This window comes from Medicago sativa, chromosome 2 (assembly GCF_051527215.1).
Source record: "Medicago sativa cultivar Bolivia chromosome 2, Bolivia_mono, whole genome shotgun sequence".
Taxonomy (NCBI): Eukaryota; Viridiplantae; Streptophyta; class Magnoliopsida; order Fabales; family Fabaceae; genus Medicago; species Medicago sativa.
In genome coordinates this window covers 30,362,070-30,381,936 of record NC_140750.1, presented here as the reverse complement: position 1 = coordinate 30,381,936, position 19,867 = coordinate 30,362,070, and the positions used below count along the sequence as shown (strand labels likewise).

General features: G+C 34.4%; 2 protein-coding genes across 3 annotated transcripts; one reads left to right on the top strand and one right to left on the bottom strand.

Moving 5' to 3' along the window:
- Window positions 1-376: 376 nt before the first annotated feature.
- LOC146946152 (auxin response factor 19-like) lies at window positions 377-8,160 on the top strand. Of its 2 annotated transcripts, none has more exons than XM_085744331.1 (14): window positions 377-649; window positions 751-1,127; window positions 1,859-1,971; window positions 2,055-2,143; window positions 2,735-2,791; window positions 2,911-3,066; window positions 3,153-3,237; window positions 3,322-3,412; window positions 3,492-3,656; window positions 3,752-3,947; window positions 4,361-4,499; window positions 4,705-6,566; window positions 6,940-7,130; window positions 7,540-8,160. In XM_085744331.1, the coding sequence occupies exons 4-14, from the start codon at window positions 2,060-2,062 to the stop codon at window positions 7,721-7,723; spliced, it is 3,210 nt and encodes a 1,069-aa protein (XP_085600457.1). In that variant the 5' UTR covers window positions 377-649; window positions 751-1,127; window positions 1,859-1,971; window positions 2,055-2,059; the 3' UTR covers window positions 7,724-8,160. The 2 variants fall into 2 exon arrangements, with proteins under 2 accessions (XP_085600457.1, XP_085600456.1); XM_085744330.1 differs by having other exon boundaries at window positions 2,048-2,143.
- Window positions 8,161-14,843: 6,683 nt separating this feature from the next.
- LOC146946151 (20 kDa chaperonin, chloroplastic-like) lies at window positions 14,844-18,271 on the bottom strand. The gene is made up of 6 exons (XM_085744329.1): window positions 18,182-18,271; window positions 17,890-18,077; window positions 16,290-16,469; window positions 16,017-16,172; window positions 15,507-15,584; window positions 14,844-15,196 (listed from the first exon to the last, which is right to left on the bottom strand). The coding sequence occupies exons 2-6, from the start codon at window positions 18,064-18,066 to the stop codon at window positions 15,023-15,025; spliced, it is 765 nt and encodes a 254-aa protein (XP_085600455.1). The 5' UTR covers window positions 18,067-18,077; window positions 18,182-18,271; the 3' UTR covers window positions 14,844-15,022.
- Between the last annotated feature and the right edge of the window lie 1,596 nt (window positions 18,272-19,867).

Genomic DNA, 19,867 nt, shown 5'->3' with positions numbered 1-19,867 from the left:
AATGAATAATCTGTAAGCACTTCTATAAATATTCTTTGTATCTTGAAGTCTGTCCAAACTCTGATGAACCTCGAATCTCAATTCACCTAAATTGTTTTTTATTATTATAAAAAAAAAAAAAAGAACTTTGAACATGATCATGCGTGATTATTAACATAAGAAAAGCACCACCAAATAAAAAAAATTGAGTGGAAAGAAATATGGGTATTGGGTCCCAAAATTCAAATCACAAGAAAAAAGGAATACAACCATCTTAAACAAAATCATAAAAACATAATCAAGCCATGTTAATCTTGTTTAACTTTAAACCATAAACATAAACAATACTAATAATTTTCAAAACTATATAATAAAAGTACAAGCCTACATCTTTAATGAGTTGTTTTAAACCATGCTTGTCTTGTTTCTTTGATTGATTGCTTCAGCTCATATTTCAATGTCGGCTTCTCACATAAAGCAAAGGAAATAAAAACATAAAAATAATCAAAAGTTGTCTTCCTTTTCTTCTGATTTCCCGGCGACAAGTCAGAAACATCACCCTCCTTCCTTATTCCTCTCAAACCTGCTTTGCTTTTTTCTACTTGCCCATTTTCTGCTTCTGCTTTTTTTGAACTTCAACTTGTTGGTTCATTCATATTTTGTCTTAAAGGTGATTCCTTTTGTCTTGTTTTTTTGTTGGGTTGTGTTTTTTTTTTCATTGTTTTTTTTGATATATTTGAGTTTTTTGTTGAAATGTTTGTGTTTTTGCAGATTTTAGCTTGTTGGGCACCCTTAATTTCACTTGTTTTAGTTGCAAAGTTGTGGTTTTTGGCTTTTTTGAAGTTTTGAAGATTGAAGAAGATTCAGAGATGAAACTTTTAGTGGCATTTTTTGGGGGAAAAAGGTGAACTTTTTGGTTATTTTGATATGTAATTGGATAACTTTGTGGTAAGAATCAAAAGGGGTTATTTTGTGAGGAAGTGTTGTTGCTGCTGCTATTTTGATATTGTGGAATACTTGAGGAACAAGGTGAAATCTTGTTGATAAGAAAAAGATCAATTTTTGAACCTTTTTTGAAGGTTCATTATCACTTTTTGAGGTTATAATGAAGGCTCCTTCTAATGGTTACTTGGCTAATTCTGGTGAAGGTGTGTTTTCTTAAGGTTTCATTATGTTCTCTCTCTTTGTTCTAGCTGTTGTTTTCCTGTTTCATTAATCTTAACACTGCTTTGGTGATTCTGAGAATGATTGATTTCAAAGAAAATGAATATGTTTTTATCTTGTTGAATTGATTTTATTAACATTGTAGATCCAATAAATATGTTAAGGGGTTGTTCTTCTATATTTTATGATAAAGGGTATTTTTTCCCTCATCTTTTTGTCACTTTTTACTCTTTTATGGTTTCAGAAAAGTTGTAGTTTTGAAGGTCAAATTCAAATGTACTTTGTGTAAATGTGTAACAGATTTATGGAATTCAACCAAATGGTGGGACCCCTTCCCGGACCCTGCATATGCGGGAGCTCTAGTGCACCGGGTTGCCCTTTTTAAATGCAAGAAGAAAGACATTTTATACTTTTACATTGTTTTATGCAAGAGATACTGTTATGTTGTCTGGCCTCAAATTTAAAACAAAGGATTTTTTTACCTTAATTTAATCACCTTCTCACCTTTGTCACTTGTGGATTGCATAAAATAGTGGTTTGTTTAAACTCCGCGCGGCATGGTGCTACAGCGCCGCAATATCTGTTGTTTAACAACACTTTGTAATTGCGGAACAATAGCGATTTTTTCAACACCAATCTTATAAAAAGTTGAGTTTTACGGTTTAATACTTTTATCTTTCTCTGCAATTTAACTTGATTTCTGTACCTATAACAGGTGAAAGGAAGACCATCAATTCAGAGTTATGGCATGCTTGTGCCGGGCCATTGGTTTCTATACCGCCTGTTGGAAGCCTTGTTGTTTACTTTCCTCAAGGACATAGTGAACAAGTATGTTTCCAATGCTATAGTATTTCTTCGTTTTGGTTTCTGAAAGTGTGTATTTTCTAACCACAATAACTTTTAGGTTGCAGCATCTATGCAAAAGGAGGCTGACATCATACCAAGTTACCCTAACCTTCCATCCAAGTTGATCTGTATGCTTCACAATGTTGCCCTGCATGTAGGTCCACTTTTCTCATAGGACATGGCTGTTCTACAATAATGATTTTTTTTAATAGATTTCTAAAGCTTCATAACGTATATTATTCCTTCTATGAAGCTTTTTCGATCTTGGCTAGTCGTAGGATGAAATATGTGTTTTTCATCTATATGAATACTTTGCTAGATTTTTTTTTTTTTTGTTTACTCATTTTTCCTTGTTGGTGTCTATTGATTGCCACCTCACCAATAAACCTGAATGATGAGAGATTTGTTTGAATTGATTTATTTGAGCTTATCTAAGTGCATTAGCACTTGTGAGATTGTGTCAATAAGTTGTTTTCATCTTATTTCCATAAGCTCTACAAGATAACTTATAAAACCAGCTTATAGATTATATGAAAATAGCTTGGCTTTATTTTATCTTGTTATTGAAATAGCTTATAAATAAGCACTTAAGTTATTTATCCGAACGGGGCTTAGCAGAGACAATATCTGTATATTATGAGCACTATTTTCTCAAGCATTTGATATGATGATCCTTTTGTTTTCATTAAGCGATTTCTACTTTGCGTAGTACATATATTCATATTCTTATTTGTTTTTGGATCAGGCTGATCCTGAAACTGACGAGGTCTATGCACAGATGACCCTTCAACCTGTAAATAAAGTAGGTCAGCCGTTTAGTCTAATAACATGTCGATATGTATTTCACACCGTTCATTTTATGTTCCCCGAACCAATAATTTATATCTTATCAAAGATTGTTTGATGTACTTTCTCCTACAGTATGACAAGGAAGCAATGCTGGCTTCAGACATGGGTCTCAAACAAAACCAACAACCCTCAGAATTCTTTTGCAAAACTCTAACAGCCAGTGACACTAGCACTCACGGTGGATTCTCAGTGCCTCGTAGAGCTGCTGAGAAAATATTCCCACCTCTGGTGTGTATGCATCATTTTCATTTACTATGGCAAGAATTTAAAGTTTCATGTGATATTTCTATGCTTACCAGAAGTGTCTTTGATAGGACTTCTCAATGCAACCACCAGCTCAGGAAATAGTTGCCAAAGATTTGCATGACACTACATGGACATTTAGACATATTTATCGCGGTATTGCGACTTTGACCTATTTTAATTTTCCTTAATCCTTGAATATATTGTTGTTCTATAAAATTGCATCAACATTGGTCACAGGACAACCAAAGAGGCATCTATTGACTACTGGTTGGAGCGTCTTTGTTAGCACAAAAAGGCTCTTTGCTGGAGATTCTGTTCTTTTTATCAGGTAAGGAATGTTTTTTCTTGAGGAATCATCGGAAATGAATTCCACGTTGTTGATGTAGATTTTTTGTTGTTATTTTTAGAGATGAAAAGCAGCAACTTCTCTTAGGTATAAAGAGATCCAGTAGACAGCAACCAGCACTATCTTCATCGGTAATATCAAGTGACAGCATGCATATCGGCATTCTTGCTGCTGCGGCTCATGCTGCTTCGAATAACAGCCCATTTACTATATTTTATAATCCAAGGTACTATTTGGCATCTATTTCCTATGAGAACATGGAATGCAATACATAAGTTTTTGTGCCAGCCTCTTACAGACCGACATGTGTCATTTTAACAGGACTAGCCCATGTGAATTTGTGATTCCATTGGCAAAGTATAACAAAGCTCTGTACACTCATGTTTCCCTTGGAATGAGATTCAGAATGATGTTTGAGACAGAGGATTCAGGAGTACGCAGATATATGGGCACAATCACTGGGATCAGTGACTTGGATCCTGTCCGCTGGAAAAATTCACAATGGCGCAATCTTCAGGTATTATTATGTTGTTAGTTTCATCAAGAACTAGGTACATTATTTGTATACCTAAAAGCATGAAACAAAAAAAATTATGTTCTTAACGTATCCAATTTGTTCTATAAAACTAACTAACTTCTAACATGCTTTTTTGTTCTTATCTTGTAATGTAATTGACATGTTACATATGACTGACACTTCAGCTTGTAGCTGTGTCCGAGTGTCTGACACTTGTCCGACACCGTCACCATTCAATTAGTTAAATTTTTCAAATTTTATTAATACTGATGTCTACGTGTCAGTGTTGTATTCGGTGTCCGTGTTGTGTCTGTGACATATTCTACGTACACTCAGTGCTATGTGCTTAACTGTAATTAATGCTATACATGTCTTCTAGCTTCTTGAGGATGTAATGTTTTTAATTTTGATAGGTTGGATGGGACGAATCAACAGCTGGTGAGCGCCCAAGTAGAGTTTCAATTTGGGACATTGAACCAGTTGTGACTCCTTTTTACATTTGTCCACCTCCGTTTTTTAGGCCGAAGTTCCCGAAGCAACCAGGAATGCCAGGTAGCAAGAGTTCCTCCCTAATTAGTTCATATTTTTGTTCAGAATTTTTTATTGATTTCAATTGATTACCAATTATCTGCCTTCTTTATATGGACAATAATTTCAATATATAGAAAATTCTTGTTATTTGCCTCTCCTCATATCCCATGGATGGTGCTGTGGATTGACCGGTAGTAACAAACGATCTTTGCTATTGATTTTGCAGAAGATGAGTCTGAAATCGAAAATGCATTCAAGAGAGCTATGCCATGGCTTGGAGATGAACTCGGCATGAAGGATACCTCAAGTTCAATCTTCCCTGGTTTGAGTTTAGTACAATGGATGAGTATGCAGCAGAATAATAATAATAATCAGTTTTCCGCTGCTCAATCAGGGCTTTTACCTCCATCCATGCTTTCGTCAAATGCGATGCATGGTAACCTTAGCACTGATGACCCATCCAAGATACTGAACTTCCAATCCCCTGCTTCGCTCTCTGCTCCAAGTCTTCAATTTAATAAACCTAATTTACCGAACCAAGTCAATCAATTGCAACAGCCCCCCGCCTCGTGGTCTCAGCAACAGCAACAGCAGCAGAAGATGCAGTCGTTGTTGCCAATGCCGTTAAACCAGCTGCAGCAGCAACAACAGCAGCAGAGGCAACAGCAGCTGGCTGGATCACAAAATCTGCCGCAGCCACAGCAACAACAGCCTCAACTGACTCAACAGAATCCACAGCAGCCTCAACAGCAGCAACAACAACACCAACAGCCGTGTCAAAATACGACTATGAATAACGGCACAATTGGTTCTAACCAGATTCCAAATCAGTGTGTACAGCAACCGGTAACCTACTCTCAGCTTCAGCAACAGTTACTCTCAGGAAGTATCCAATCCCAACAAAATTTCCAATCAGCTGGCAAGAATGGATTGATAATGACATCCTTACCACAAGACTCGCAATTCCAGCAACAAATAGACCAACAACAAGCTGGTCTCTTACAGCGGCAGCAGCAACAGAATCAGTTGCAGCAATCTTCGTTACAGTTATTGCAACAAGGCATGTTGCAGAGGGCACCGCAACAACCACAAATGTCTCAAATTTCGCCGCAAAACATCTCAGACCAACAGCAACAGTTGCAGTTGTTACAGAAGTTGCAACAGCAGCAGCAGCAACAACAACAACAACAGCAACAACAGCAGCAGCAACCACTTTCCACATCTTCCCCACTTTTGCAGTCTCAGCTTCTGCCGCAACAAAGCCAGCAAATGCCTCAGCAGCCTATGTCCCAGCATCAGCCCCAACAGCTCGGAAACAACGCATTCTCAATGGAGAAGCTTCTCAACAACAATTACTCTTCTTCACCTCTCATGCATTCGCAGCAGCTCCCTGTGAACCATCTCCAGAATACACAAAAATCACCGACAAACACTAGAGCTCCTTCTGCTTTTACAGATGGAGATGCCCCATCATGCTCAACTTCGCCATCGACCAATAACTGTCAGACATCACCTCCAAACCCTCTGAAAAGAAATCAACCAGACACATTTGGAGGGCCTTCAATGGTTGAAACCACGAATAATCTGATGCAGGAGCTTCAAAGTAAGTCTGATATGCAGAACAAACATGAATTACACGGCGTTAAAGGACCCGATAAGCAAAAGCACAAAGGTGCAATCAATGATCATATGGAAGCTTCTTCTGGAACATCGTATGGTATTGATCCTGGTAACATCCACCAGAACTTCCCACTTTCTAACTTCTACATGGATGGTGATGTACACTCGCAACAACCTAGAAGTAATTTACCATTTGCTTCTAACCTTGATGGATTAACACCTGATCCTTTACTTTCAAGAGGGTATGATTCTCAAAAAGATCTTCAAAACTTGTTGTCTAATTATGGTGGTGCTCCTAGAGACATTGAAACCGAGCTGTCCACTGCTGATATTAGTTCACAGTCGTTTGGGGTACCAAACATGTCTTTTAAGCCAGGATGCTCAAATGAAATTCCTATTGCCGATACTGGAGTTTTGAATAATGGGCTATGGTCTAATCAAAATCAACGAATGCGAACATATACTAAGGTTTGTTATTACTCATTGATAAATTTATGGATCTATGAGTTTAGGTCATGTTTGTATAAACAACTTAATTAGGTGTTTACCTTAAGCATATAAGGGCTTATGCATAAGCTATTTCTATAAACAAAGATAATAACAAACTGTTTTCTTTGAAGTTATAAGCTGTTTTCATGATCTATTCTGGAGAGCTTTTATGAAAATAAGCTGAAAATAGTTTATGAACATTTAATAAGTTCTCCCGAATAGTCTCACAAAGTTCTAATGTCAGTAGATAAACTCAAGTCAATCCATGTAGATAAGTTCTCATGTCATGATAGTATATTTACAGGGTTAAGTTCTTATTCAAATGCCTGATGCTTCTTTACATATTTTGAAGGTTCAAAAATGTGGCTCGGTCGGAAGATGTATTGATGTCACCCGTTACAAAGGGTATGAAGAACTCCGGAATGATTTGGCTCGTATGTTTGGTATCGAAGGACAGCTAGAAGATCCTGTAAGGGTTGACTGGAAACTAGTGTATGTGGATCACGAAAACGACATTCTTCTTGTCGGCGACGACCCTTGGGAGTAAGTAGTTAATCCAACTTCTTGTTCATATCACTGCACCCTACAGGCCGTTTACTTTTCATGATTCCTGCTTTTATTTTCACTTCAACTAATAAATATAAAAGAATATAGACCCACTATTCGCATCACCATTTTCTCCTGCAATCTTTGAAAACATATCTTGCATTTTCAGAAATTTTGAAAATGCCAAAACACCGTTCGTTGTTTCTGAAAATGCATTCTTCCTAACTTACCTTACACTTTCTCTCGATCACAATTGTTCACTACATGAGTCTTCCACCTCCTTGTTAGCAATTTAACTTAACAGAAAATTTTAGAAAATAAAACTGAATATTTTTAGAAAGTAAACGGGCTTCGGCCATTCTATTTTATCTTTATATTAATTTTACGAACTTGTAATTTCTTGCAGAGAATTTGTAAACTGTGTCCAAAGCATAAAGATACTATCATCTGCTGAGGTACAACAAATGAGCTTGGAAGGGGACTTAGGTTATAATATTCCAATCACCAATCAAGCTTGTAGTGGATCAGAAAGTGGCAATGCATGGAGAGCACAGTATGATGATAACTCTGCAGCTTCATTTAATCGATAAGTGCATCGAGTATTCACATTCTTCAGCATTCAACTTGTACACATTTAGGGAGATGGAAAAATCTAACTTAACCCTTGAAAATTTCTTCTTCTTGCTTCTTTGTATGGAAGTGAGAAATATTCATTGCAAAAAGATGCAGTTCATAGTTCATACATAGCTGCATCCGGGTTCGCGTCCGCACACTGCTTCTAATGGTGAGAAAAAAGCTTAGATCTTTAGATGTTCCAAGAACAGATTCCTTTACTACAAAATGTTACTTCCTACTTTAGAACATGCTTTCTTGTAGCTGCTGGTGCTTGATTAGGATTTCTTTTACTCATTTTATTCCTTTTCTTTTTGGAAAGTTTCAGCTGTGTGGGTCAGCTGGTGTATAATTTATTAAGATGTATGATTAACAATCATTCTAAATGAATATATATTATTTACACCATTGTAAATTTTGTGGTTCTTAAAATATATATTATTTACACCATTGTAAATTTTGTGGTTCTTAAATTTAGTTGAGAAAGTTATGCAATTGAGTGATAATTGGATGAAACAATAGTTTGACATAGATCATTTCTGGAAATCTTTACCTATATCTTAAATTATTTTACATGCTCTGATGCATGGGTACGGTACCCAGTACGTAATACGGCAAATTTTAAAATATTAATGTAGCTCAGTTGGTAGGGACAATGTATAATATATGCAAGGTCTGGGGTTCAAACCCTGATCACCACAAAACAAAAAACAAAAAAAAAAGATTTTTCAAGTGAGTTACTACACTTCTATCATCATGTTGCTTGAGAGTTTTACTTTTTTTGTGCATCCCCTCTACTATTTTCATCAAAAGCAAGAGAGAATTAAAATACAATAAAGAAGCAAAATAATTTTGGTTAATTTTTCACCGCCTGTACATTTTTGCTGCACCAACTACGACGAAACAACTAAGTAAAAATAGGTACGGTTTGGTACTAATTTACGAGTACAATACGCGTACCCGGTACGGGTGCGTACCCAGTACCAGTACTTCTCCATGTTTGGATTACCCATGCTAATTTTGATCTACTTCAATGACATTCAAATAATGATTTCAAATTTACTTAAAATTTACGTAAATTATCTAAATTCGAACCAATATTATTGAATATGAGCCAATTATCGACTTATACAAGATTCTGAGTTGGTAGGTCGCCCATTGAGTTGCATAATTTATTGTATAATTTATGTAAATTATCTAAATTCGAATCAATATTATCAATTATGAGTCGGTCATTTATTTAAAAAAAAAAAATGAGTCAATCCTTTATGAATCGGTCATTTATTCAATTATGAGTCGGTCCTTAAAAAAAAAATGAGCCGATCATCGACTCAGATGAAATTTTTGAGTCGATAGGTCACCAATTGAGTTGCATAAATTGATATATGTTAAACAAATACTTTTTAAGTTGACAATATAACAATTCTATTGAACTCTGGCAAAATTCTCTTCTGATTTGCTGGCAACTGCTTCTTTTACATGGTTCCACACATGGTTCCAAGTTCCAATCTCATGAAACAAGTTTTTGGAATTTTTTGAGTATATCCACTTTCTATTTTTAGGTCAATAATTACAACAATTTCTCAACATCTTACTAGCATGTGCTTCTTTATTTTATGATAGCCCAACCGTCCAACTACGGCTCATTATTGTACATAGGTCCATCTATTAATCTGTATTCATTAAAACAATTAAAATTAAGTTATTGTTTTTCCATTACTACTAAAAAAAACCTCTTTGTTTAATATGCATAAGACCACACAAATTGTTTAAAGCTCAAGTATATCTAAATTTATGTTAGATGAAAAAAGTAGCCTCAAAATTAGCACCTATTTGTGGACCAAGTTCCACTACTTACTACTAGTTTAGTTCGATTTCAATTTTGCTTCCCTTCACCTTAGAAGGAAAAGCTTGGCGGAAGTAAACTGAATTTAGTGTGTATATGAATTTTGTAATAAGAAATGATTTTAAATGAATTAGAATTAATTTAGTAAGACCGATTATGATAAAAGTGAGTTGAATTATAAAGTGATTTTGTTTGTAAATAATTATGTAAAATGAATTGAACAATAAATTTGATTTTGAATAAATTATTAATGCAAAATAAATTATATTAAAAAACATTAAACATGTCAAGATCAATTTTATACTTCGCAAATTAGTTTCCAATCTCTAAAAAGTGATTTTGGATTAAAGAAGAAACAACGTGTAAAATGAGTTCTGAAAAAAATGCAATGAAATGGACTTGTCAAATAAAAAAAAAAAGAAGGTTTTACAGGATTTTTCTGAACTGTAGCTCTCATTGAATCTAGTGTTACGTTTTTCTATTTAATTTTACTCTTTGACGTTCTTGCATGTTACTTTCTGAAAAGCATATCAATTTGTTCCTTTTTTCTTTGTTCACTTGCGTTGAAATGACAAGTCTACACTGATGTTTCTTTTACTTTTCATATATATGCATTTTTTTTAAAAAAAATTGACGCAATTTTTACGTCAAATTCGAGAATAAATTTAGATGAATAATACAATTCGAATATGTAGTTAACATTTAAGAAAAGAAGAAGAAGTTAACATTGTTTAATTTTTTAAAAACAAATGATAGAGTGTAAAAGCATCACATGATAGTGAAGTTGCCCTTAGCATTAGGTTTGTTGTGTTTTGATGAAGTTTTATTAGGATAGATTTTAGTTTCTTTTGATGATGTTTATTGTCATATTGGTTAATGATTAGAATATGTTAAAGCACTTAACAATCTTTGATTTACATTGTGTCATATGTGCCTTGTGTGTCAAGTTTATTTTTTTTTTGGCAAAACACTTTTTTCCAAGTCTTTGATTTGATTCACAATAGTTTGAATCATATCATTTGAACTCTTTGGTCTTGGTTTTTGGAGATCATGTCAATATGAATCGTATCATTGTTGGTATGATTCGTATCACTGTTGAATCAAATCACAAATGCTTGAAACATATCATTTGAGTTCCCTGATCTTGTGTTTTGCCTAATCATATCATTTTTCTTTGATTTATATCAATCTTCATTTGGAATCATTTGAATCAAATCATTTTCATGTCTATTTTCTTTTGAATCGTATCAATCTTCATATGAAAACCACTTGATTTGATTCAAATATTGCTTGAATTGTATTCATCATCATAACTCCAGATTTATCCTTTTTCACATGTCTGAATCAAATCATACTTAGTGTAATTCGAATCAAGTCATTGTTTTTGGCACAAATATTGCACTTATCACTCCTGCATATATGTAGTTATACCCATACACCTTCCAATTCACTAAATTAATTGCAAATAACTTTCTAGAGTCTCCAAACCTCTCTCTCCACGTGTTCATTAGATTAAACATTTTTTCTAAGATTTACTGCGGATTTTCAGTCATAGATTGCTAGAGTGCTATATGAATTGTACATTGGTTTCTTTCAAGGAACTTGATTAAGGATAAAGGGTCTAAAGGAAAAGAGGGACCTCCAAGGGGAATTGCAGGGGTCTTTCTAACTTCTCAAGATCAAGGGGATCCAAGCTTTGGACATAGCAAAAAATTATTCAAGGTGAAGGAATTCCAAGGATTGCATTGGAGCTTGAGTTTCGAAGACTTAGAGAATTTCCAATTTCAAAAGTTCATGAAGATTGGTGGTGTTGTGGTTGCTTAGGATTGGAGATTAGGGTTATCGAGGGAATCTTTTGTAATCATAACAATTTGTAAATATTTTTCAACAATAGTGGAAGTCTTTGATAGAGACGATTTCCATCAAGAAGAGTGGAATTACCCCGAAACTAGGATGAAAGGGGGAACCACCATAAATCCCGGTGTTCTTCTCTTCCCTATCCTTTTAGATTTTCACATTCATAATTGTATATGATTTCTTTGTTTGTAACCTTTTTATTTGATTATGATTACTTTTATTACACTTAACCTAATCTCAATTACTTTAGTTGAGATTCTCTCAAATTCAATTTTATCACAATCAAGGTTCAATTAAGTCTCAAACCATTAAGTCATATACCTTGTGATCATTAGTTGTTAGTGTGATTTATTTCTAATAGGTTTGGTTTGAATTTGTTTAGTTTTGCAATTTGTATGCTTGAATATTGATATTTGATGTGCTTAATAAGATTCAATATTTGAACCTCTTAATTCAACTTTGAATCTTAGTTATTGATCATTGTCTTAAATTTGTTATCATCGTTTCACTTAAATCCAATAAGTCATAAGTTTACAAATCCACGCTTTCGCAAAACCATTTGAAAATCGAAAAACACTATTCACCCCATATAGTGCACCTTGTTTGTCATATTGACCAACATATAGCTTTGGCATTCCAACCACGTCGATACCTCAAAACTACCAAATACTATTTGGAGCATCTAGCAATTATTATTTTTATTAAGTGGTTAGTACTATTTATAGATATATTTCTTTTTCAACATGCTTTGATTAATTTTATTGAAAATATATTTTTAGAGAACAATGATTATGAATGAATTTTTTGCAACAAAAAATACAAGAAGAAAGACATTTAAATAATTAAAAAGGCACAACTTTATTCATTCGCTTAGGGCACCAAAATTTTTAAACTAGCATTAAGTGGGAATCTTGAATTCCCACGAGAATAAGAGATAACCAACCATAATTTCCCACTACCACATTATTTTAACACATTCACTTTTGTTTTTAAATTTTGAAATTTATTTATTTAAAAACATTCCTAGGAAACTAAATCACTAACCAAACACATTGATAAAAATAAAAATCTTGGTAATAATGTTCCAAAGAATAGTATTTCCAAGATTGTGATTTTAAACCTTGAAACAAACACACTAGCAAACCTTTCCCTCTTAAATCCCTTTTTGGCTTGGAGTTTGATGATAGAATGATAATGCTTGTATGCCAGCTTGTATGCTCTTCAAATCTTGGATATAGACTCAACTAGGGAAGTAATTAAAACTAGTGGAAAATGGTTTTGAGAGAGTGCACATAACATAAGTAACATATAGCATTTTCTCCAATTCCTTCTTGCAAATGACTTGCACAAACTGAGTTCCTTATATTGAATTCCTTCTTGGTGAAATTATATTACATAAATACACAAGCAATAATCCAATTCATGTTACTCATTCAAAAACTCTTCAAATAGTGCAGTTAGAATATAGAAGTACATTCTAAAGATTGATAGAATCCTCCCAATTTGCAATGTTATATATCTTTCTTCTGATATATTCTAAGATAAAATAGTTTCATACATATAATCAAGTCAAATCTGTTCAACTATAAGCCAAACCAAATAGGTATTCTAAGAGCAAATCAATGGTGAGAAAATATAAACATTATTGCATAGATATTGGTGGCATAAACAGCCCCTACCAAAATATATGCAAGCAATATATATAGCCAATGCATGTATGTACATAAACAACAGTGCTTTGTATCACCAAAATTACAACACTAGTGGCAGTTTCTAAACAGTCTACAACAAAAGATAGAACAAACTAAGCATATGAAGCATAAAAACAATACCTTTGTTGCATGTTTCCACCTGCAGCTTCAGTACTAAATCGGCAATTCACATGCACTGTGTTATGACATTGCAGGCTTTTTTATCATCATCCTAGAATCACCTTATAGTCATCTCTAGTAGAGTCATAACCAAATCCTTGAGGCGTGCCGGTTGATGGCTAGGAGGAATGAGCTTAAATTCCCCAGTAGCAGGGTTCCACAATACAGTTGAGTCATCGTCATAGCCTTAACATAGACAAAGAATGTCATTAACACTAGCATAAGCCAAAATCCTAATACATTAATCATCCTTTTGAAAAGGAGGTGACCAATCTAATGTGACCCTATGCTCCAACCTCTCACCGAAAAGAATGCACGAGTCGTGCAAGGGAATCCTCCGCTTTGCATTAGGAGGAGAAGCATGTTGTCGTTGTCCTCATCATGTTTGGGGTGGAAGAAATTGGTGCGGAACATGTTCATGAAAAAAGTTTTGGGGGAAAAAAGAGATCATGATTTTTGAACACATGTGGAGCACATGAGAGAGTTAAAAGACAATTTAGAGAGAATAGAGAAAGCAACAGCAATGAATTTAAAATTTGTATTAGATAATTCCTCCTCAATTTTCTCTTTTTTTTGTTTGTTTATGGGTTGATGGTTGTAAAGGTGTTGGGGGTTTTTGATGGTTGTCGCAAGGGTTCGATGCTAGACAATAGTTGACTCAGTATTGTAATTGATAGTGTTTTTGCTAGATGAAGGTCTTGATGAGCAAAAAGGATTCAAATGTGTTTTCAATAAAAGTGTTAAAAATTATTCCCATTTAAAAAACTACTGTACTTTTCTAGACGGAGTACTCGACTTTTGAGGAATAAAAAATGGCTAATTCTATGGCATACTCAATGAACGGATTTAGTCCATTTTAAAAAATATTTTAAGCATATTTAGGTGTAAATTTAAATTAGTAAATTGTAGAACAATGTCCACCAACAGTAAGTATAAATTTACGCACAGAAAAACACTAATTTATTTATATATACACTTCAAAACAATTTGTCTGTCCAATAAAAAAAATTATGCCAAGGGGTGAAAAGTAGCACCCTAAACTGAAGGCCACACTAATTTGGCTGTCGTTTGCAAAGTCACCCTACTTCCTTGTTTGAACGCCCAAAAACTTATCTTAAAAACTCAAGTTTGAAGACAGTATAATATTAGTGCATGTTTGGTTGGGCGTTTGCAAGCCATAAACGCACGTTTTCAGCTTCCAACTCAATTTCTGCATTTTGGAACATGTTTAGTTATCTGTTCTAAAATCAATTCTGTCTTCCAAAAGCAATTTTAGGAGAAGCTCCAAATCCTAGCTTAAACTACTAACTAAAACTGGTTTTAATATCTTTTTTTACATGCATCTCCCAAGATAGATACCTTTCAATTATACCTGGAGCTGCAAAACCACATGATTTTCCATTATCAAATGCATCTTATCGTCTCTTTAACAAACAAGATAGTTAGTGTCTTATTTTCAATAAATTCACGCTGAATTCGATTGAATTTTTATAGTTCCTATTTGTTTCTCAAATATTGCTCATCTGGTGGTAACACAAGATCTTATCTACTAAATGACAAAGGAGAGTCGAACTATAAACTGATACATGAATTCAAACTCACTAATGCAACAACCAGATGCTTGAAAACCCAGTTCCCGTTAGGAATCACTTGGTAATCAAAACAAGGCGAAAATTTTATGTGTTCATCTTACAATTGTAGTCCTAAGAGAGTACAGCCATGACATCTGAACTCCTCAAGGTAATGTACTCAAAACCATCTTTGCCCTTGAAGTCATTACCGGCGTATTTGGAGTACAGAACTGTGTTCCCAGGAGTAACAGTCAAAGGTTTTCTATTGCCTTCCTCATCCACAAGCCCGGGACCAACTGCTACCACCTGTGACATCCAAGTATTACAACAATGTTTTTTAAACAATGCATCATTTGATCGAACGATATTCATGAGAAATAGGATAATGTCAATTGTCAATTAATCGTGCCGAACATATTCTGGCAAAACATGCAATTTCCTACGAGTGACGTTGATTAAAACTCGAGTCTCGCATACATTAACTATAGAGATAAGGCTTAAACATTTAACTTACAAGACTCGACTTTGTGAGATTGTGCTATATTTAAATCTTAAGTGGATGTTGGGTAAACAATATTATGTTTTCAAACAAAGAAGGTACAGCAGGAAAGCTTACTGTTCCAAATGAAGGTTTCTCCTTGGTTGCCTCTGTAAGAAACAAACCGCCTGAAGTTTTTTCTTCCGCCTTTTCAATCTGCAGCATATATTAAACCAGTCAGTGGCTATCTAAAAGCTATCACAGACCTCAACAAAACATAAGAGGCCATAGTGTCTTTGAATCCTACTCCTGTATGAGAAATAAAGTTGAACAAAATATGACATGGGAAAAAGCAACATATTCCTTGACGATCAGATAATTTGCAAATATGATTTAAAAGATTTAAATCCTCTAAAAAGTAAGACATCTCAAATACTGATGACAAAATCAACAACTGATATTTTTGCAAATCCATAAATTGTTATCCATGCGTGTGCAATATCAACCGTTGATTTTGTTTTCATCACTCACTTATCCATATTCAGTGGTTCAATTTCGAGAAACCAGATCAAAATTAAAAAATGAACCACCACCCTTCGCCAACTTGGATCCAACAAGAATATAAGCAAAACTCTAAAGAGGAATTACCTTTATCAGAACTCTATCATTCAAGGGTTTAAGATCCTTGATATCATCAGTTTCAAGGATACCAACAATGTCATCATCCTTCAAAAGAAGATGCTTTTCACCATTGAAGTCCACCTCAGTACCAGCATACTTTGAATAGACAACTTGTGCACCTGGCTGTACAAACAAAACACATCACAATAATTAAGCTTACAGAGAAAACTCCCTTCTTCCCAAGAAAAATTAAAGAACGATCATCGAAGGTTTAATGACATCAGAAAATAGAAACATTACCTTCACACTAATTTCAACTTGGTTCTTCCCAAGTGTCTTTCCTTCTCCAATGGCAACCACCTCACCTCCTTGAGGCTTTGTTTGAGCACTTGATGGAAGCAAAATCCCACTCTGTGTCTTCTCTTCTGCTTCCTTAATTTTTATAAGTACCCTGTCACCCAAAGGCTTGATTGCAGTGTACTGCACAGGATAAAACTAACACTTAGATACATGTAGCATTGAATCATAAAATTGTGAAAAGACGGAACTTTGGAAACTATCTCGGTCCTCCAATACAACAATTATGCAATTTTTTTTTTTTTTTGAAGAAGCTAATCTAGCCCACCATAATTGGCACCGGGGAAAATCAAACTTGAGACCTTGAGAGGAGCACACTCCAAGGTCCCAAGCCAACACCACCAGGCCAACCCAAGTGGGTTAACAATTATGTGATCTTTGTGTAGCTGTTTGGTTGAATAACTAACTCAAAACGGCCTCTGGTTAATACATAAACAGAGAGACAAATTTTTACAAAAATCAGAATAAAATTGTGCATCAAAATTAAAGGGCATGAAAATATCCACATTCAACATCAAAATTGTACTCTCCTTAAACACATGCCCTAGTAAATTGCTACTTCATCACCCAAAATCATCTTTTCAGAATTCAATTCAAACATTCTCTAAGCAAAAATAACAAATAATAAAGAGTAAACACCTTTTTGGGACTTGAGACTGTAAATGTCTTCCAATAACCTCAAATGTGCAAAAATACCGAAATAATCTTTCAAATTTTTCAACGTCAACCACAATGCCCCTTTCAAAGGACCCACACCGCCTCAAATTAGAGTTCATCTCCATTGGAGGTGGTGTGTATCACCTAAAAGACGCATTTCGACATTTGTTAGACCAATTTGAAAGAGCAATTTATTCCCTAGTAAATTTCTACTTCTTCACCCACCATTATCTCTTCAAAACTCAATTCAAACGTTCTCTAAGCAAAATAACAAAGAGTAAACCACCATTTTGGGTCATGAGATTGTAAGTGTCTTCCAATAACCTTGAATTTGCGAAATACCGAATTACTTTTTCAAATTGTCTAACGTCAATCAAAATGCCCCTTTCAGAGTACCCACAACGCCTCAAATAAGAGTTTCATCTCCGTATAATAGAGGTGGTGTGAAGCACAGACACAAACACGGACACAGACACGGATCAAAATTTCAGAAAATGGCATAATTCAGTGTAATCATAGGCGTCGTGTCGGTGCTTCAGGAAGTATTTCAACTTATGTTACACAATTTAGAGGAGCAATTTTATAATTCATAAATTTGTAGTCTCAATTTGAAATTTCAAGACCCAAAATGGTTGTTTACTCAAATAACAAATGATAAAACTTAACACGTCCACAAATGCATAATCAAGAAGAATTTCGCCACTTCCTTCTAAGCAAATTAACAACTTTCTCCAATTATCAATAACACTCAAATTAAATTAAATAAAATGGTATAAAACTACACAATTCTTTATAAAATTAGCCCAAAAAAACATTATAATAGCAATAACACTACTTTCAATTCTTAATTTATATAAAATTAAAACAAAAAAGAATGAAAATAAACCTTGGGGGCAACAACAGTGGCGGCTTTGACAATCAAAGCCTTGAAGGACCTACGAGCAGGATTACCAATCCTAACATGTCGAGCAGAATGAAACTGAACACTTGATGGTCGAAGTCCTTCAAAGGATGCAACGCTCCTCGTTGAAATTGATGATGCTGTCAACTGAGAAGAAGCCATTTACAGTTTCACTGTTCAACACAAAAACAATAACAAAGATTTAGAATTAACGTTGTTCTTGTTGTTGTTGTTACAGAGAGGTTTTGGAGAGAGAGAGAGAGAAGAGTGTGCTTACCTTAATTTGTTGTTGGAGAGAGTAGATAGATTGGTTGAGATAAAGTGGCGTTGAAAATGAAATGAAAGAATTGAAGATAATAAAAACCCTAAAAATGAATAAGATTGGGAGGGTTTTATATCAAGATGATGATGATGATAACGTGATTATTCTAGAAAATTCACGTGTCACCCACGCGCTCATTGCATTCAATTTTTTGTTTGGTGTAAAAATGTTTAGCAAGTTTGGCTTCACGAGAGTCATAACATACCTCAAGATTTAAAAACAAGTTTATAAAAATATTTACAATTCAGGAATCAAAGATGTTTTCACACTAATATTGAGAATTGATGGAATCCACTTGAATTGGTTTAGTGGTACTAGTTTGAGATCTGAGAGTGTGTTCTTCTTTAAGGTCTCGGTTTAGACCATGTGACGTTGTTGGTGGATCAACTTATTACTAACGGTTTCAACCTTCATTTGTAGCTCATTGCAGTTGTTGGTACTCTTATCATCATCATGTCCACTTCCACCTTCCAGCGAACTTGCTACATTTATTCTCTCGTTTTTAATCGGGAAAAGTGTACAAAGATAATTCAAGTTTTTCAAACATGCTTAAAATCTATCATCGACTCTCTAGCAAGTTTGTTGGTTAACCACTCAATCAATATGTTAATGACATTTTACCATATGCTTGCAAAGATTCTAACAATCAATCAAAATCAATACAAAAACGCACATTTTTGAGGTCTTTCAAAGCTATAACATGACTTAGGTAAAGGAGAAATATATTTGAGAAAGTAGGATAAACATAGAACTAGACATCCGCTACTGTTCATTGTTTACTCAACTAATCGACCAACTTTCCTGCATTTTGCTAAACAACATGGGTACTAAAGAACTAAATATTTTATTAAGAGACCAAGTTTTGGCTTTTAGTGCCTAATTTTCCTATTTTTGTTTGTTTGTACAAAAGAGGGTCATAAGCCCTCCTATTTTTCTAATTTTTTTTGTGTGTGTAGATCGTTCTTATATGGTTCAATCCAAATTTGTTTTACAGTACATTAACTAAGTTATCTAGTATCCCATCCTAAATATTGTTAATTTCAAAGAGCAAACCCAAACTTAAGAATATACTAAGACAAGGAAATTTATAACTTTTACCTAATTCTAAAGAGGGTAAACATATATTTATTTTTCAGATCTATAGGTTTGTATTGTAGTTTATGAAGGGAAATCGTATGCCAAAAGAAGAATACACAGCGCATTAAAACAAAATAATTTTCCTTTCAATGGATCCTTATGAATGAACATTATCACAGACTGAAGGATTACCTTTGGTAGTGTAGTTCTCTTTATGACGAATCTCTATGATCGATCACGAGCACCACTCAATCGACAATGCCTCTACTAAGTTCACACAAACAGTTTTCCTCCTGTTACAATGCTAGCTGTTACAAGATGGAGGCTTAGACGGAGGGGGCATATTATGGTTTCAGATAACCTAGGGTTTCTGAAAGTGGTATCATGTTCTTAGTGAATCTTGCTTCTACACAAGGGTTCTATTTAGAGAATCCCATTTGTGTTCACCAAGTCGGACGTTATTGAGCTTGTACAAGCCTAATAACCCATTCGCTTGATCTACTAACTTATTAATTAGCTTAACTTACTAAACGTACCCTTTGTGTGTTTTATATGCATTTCAAG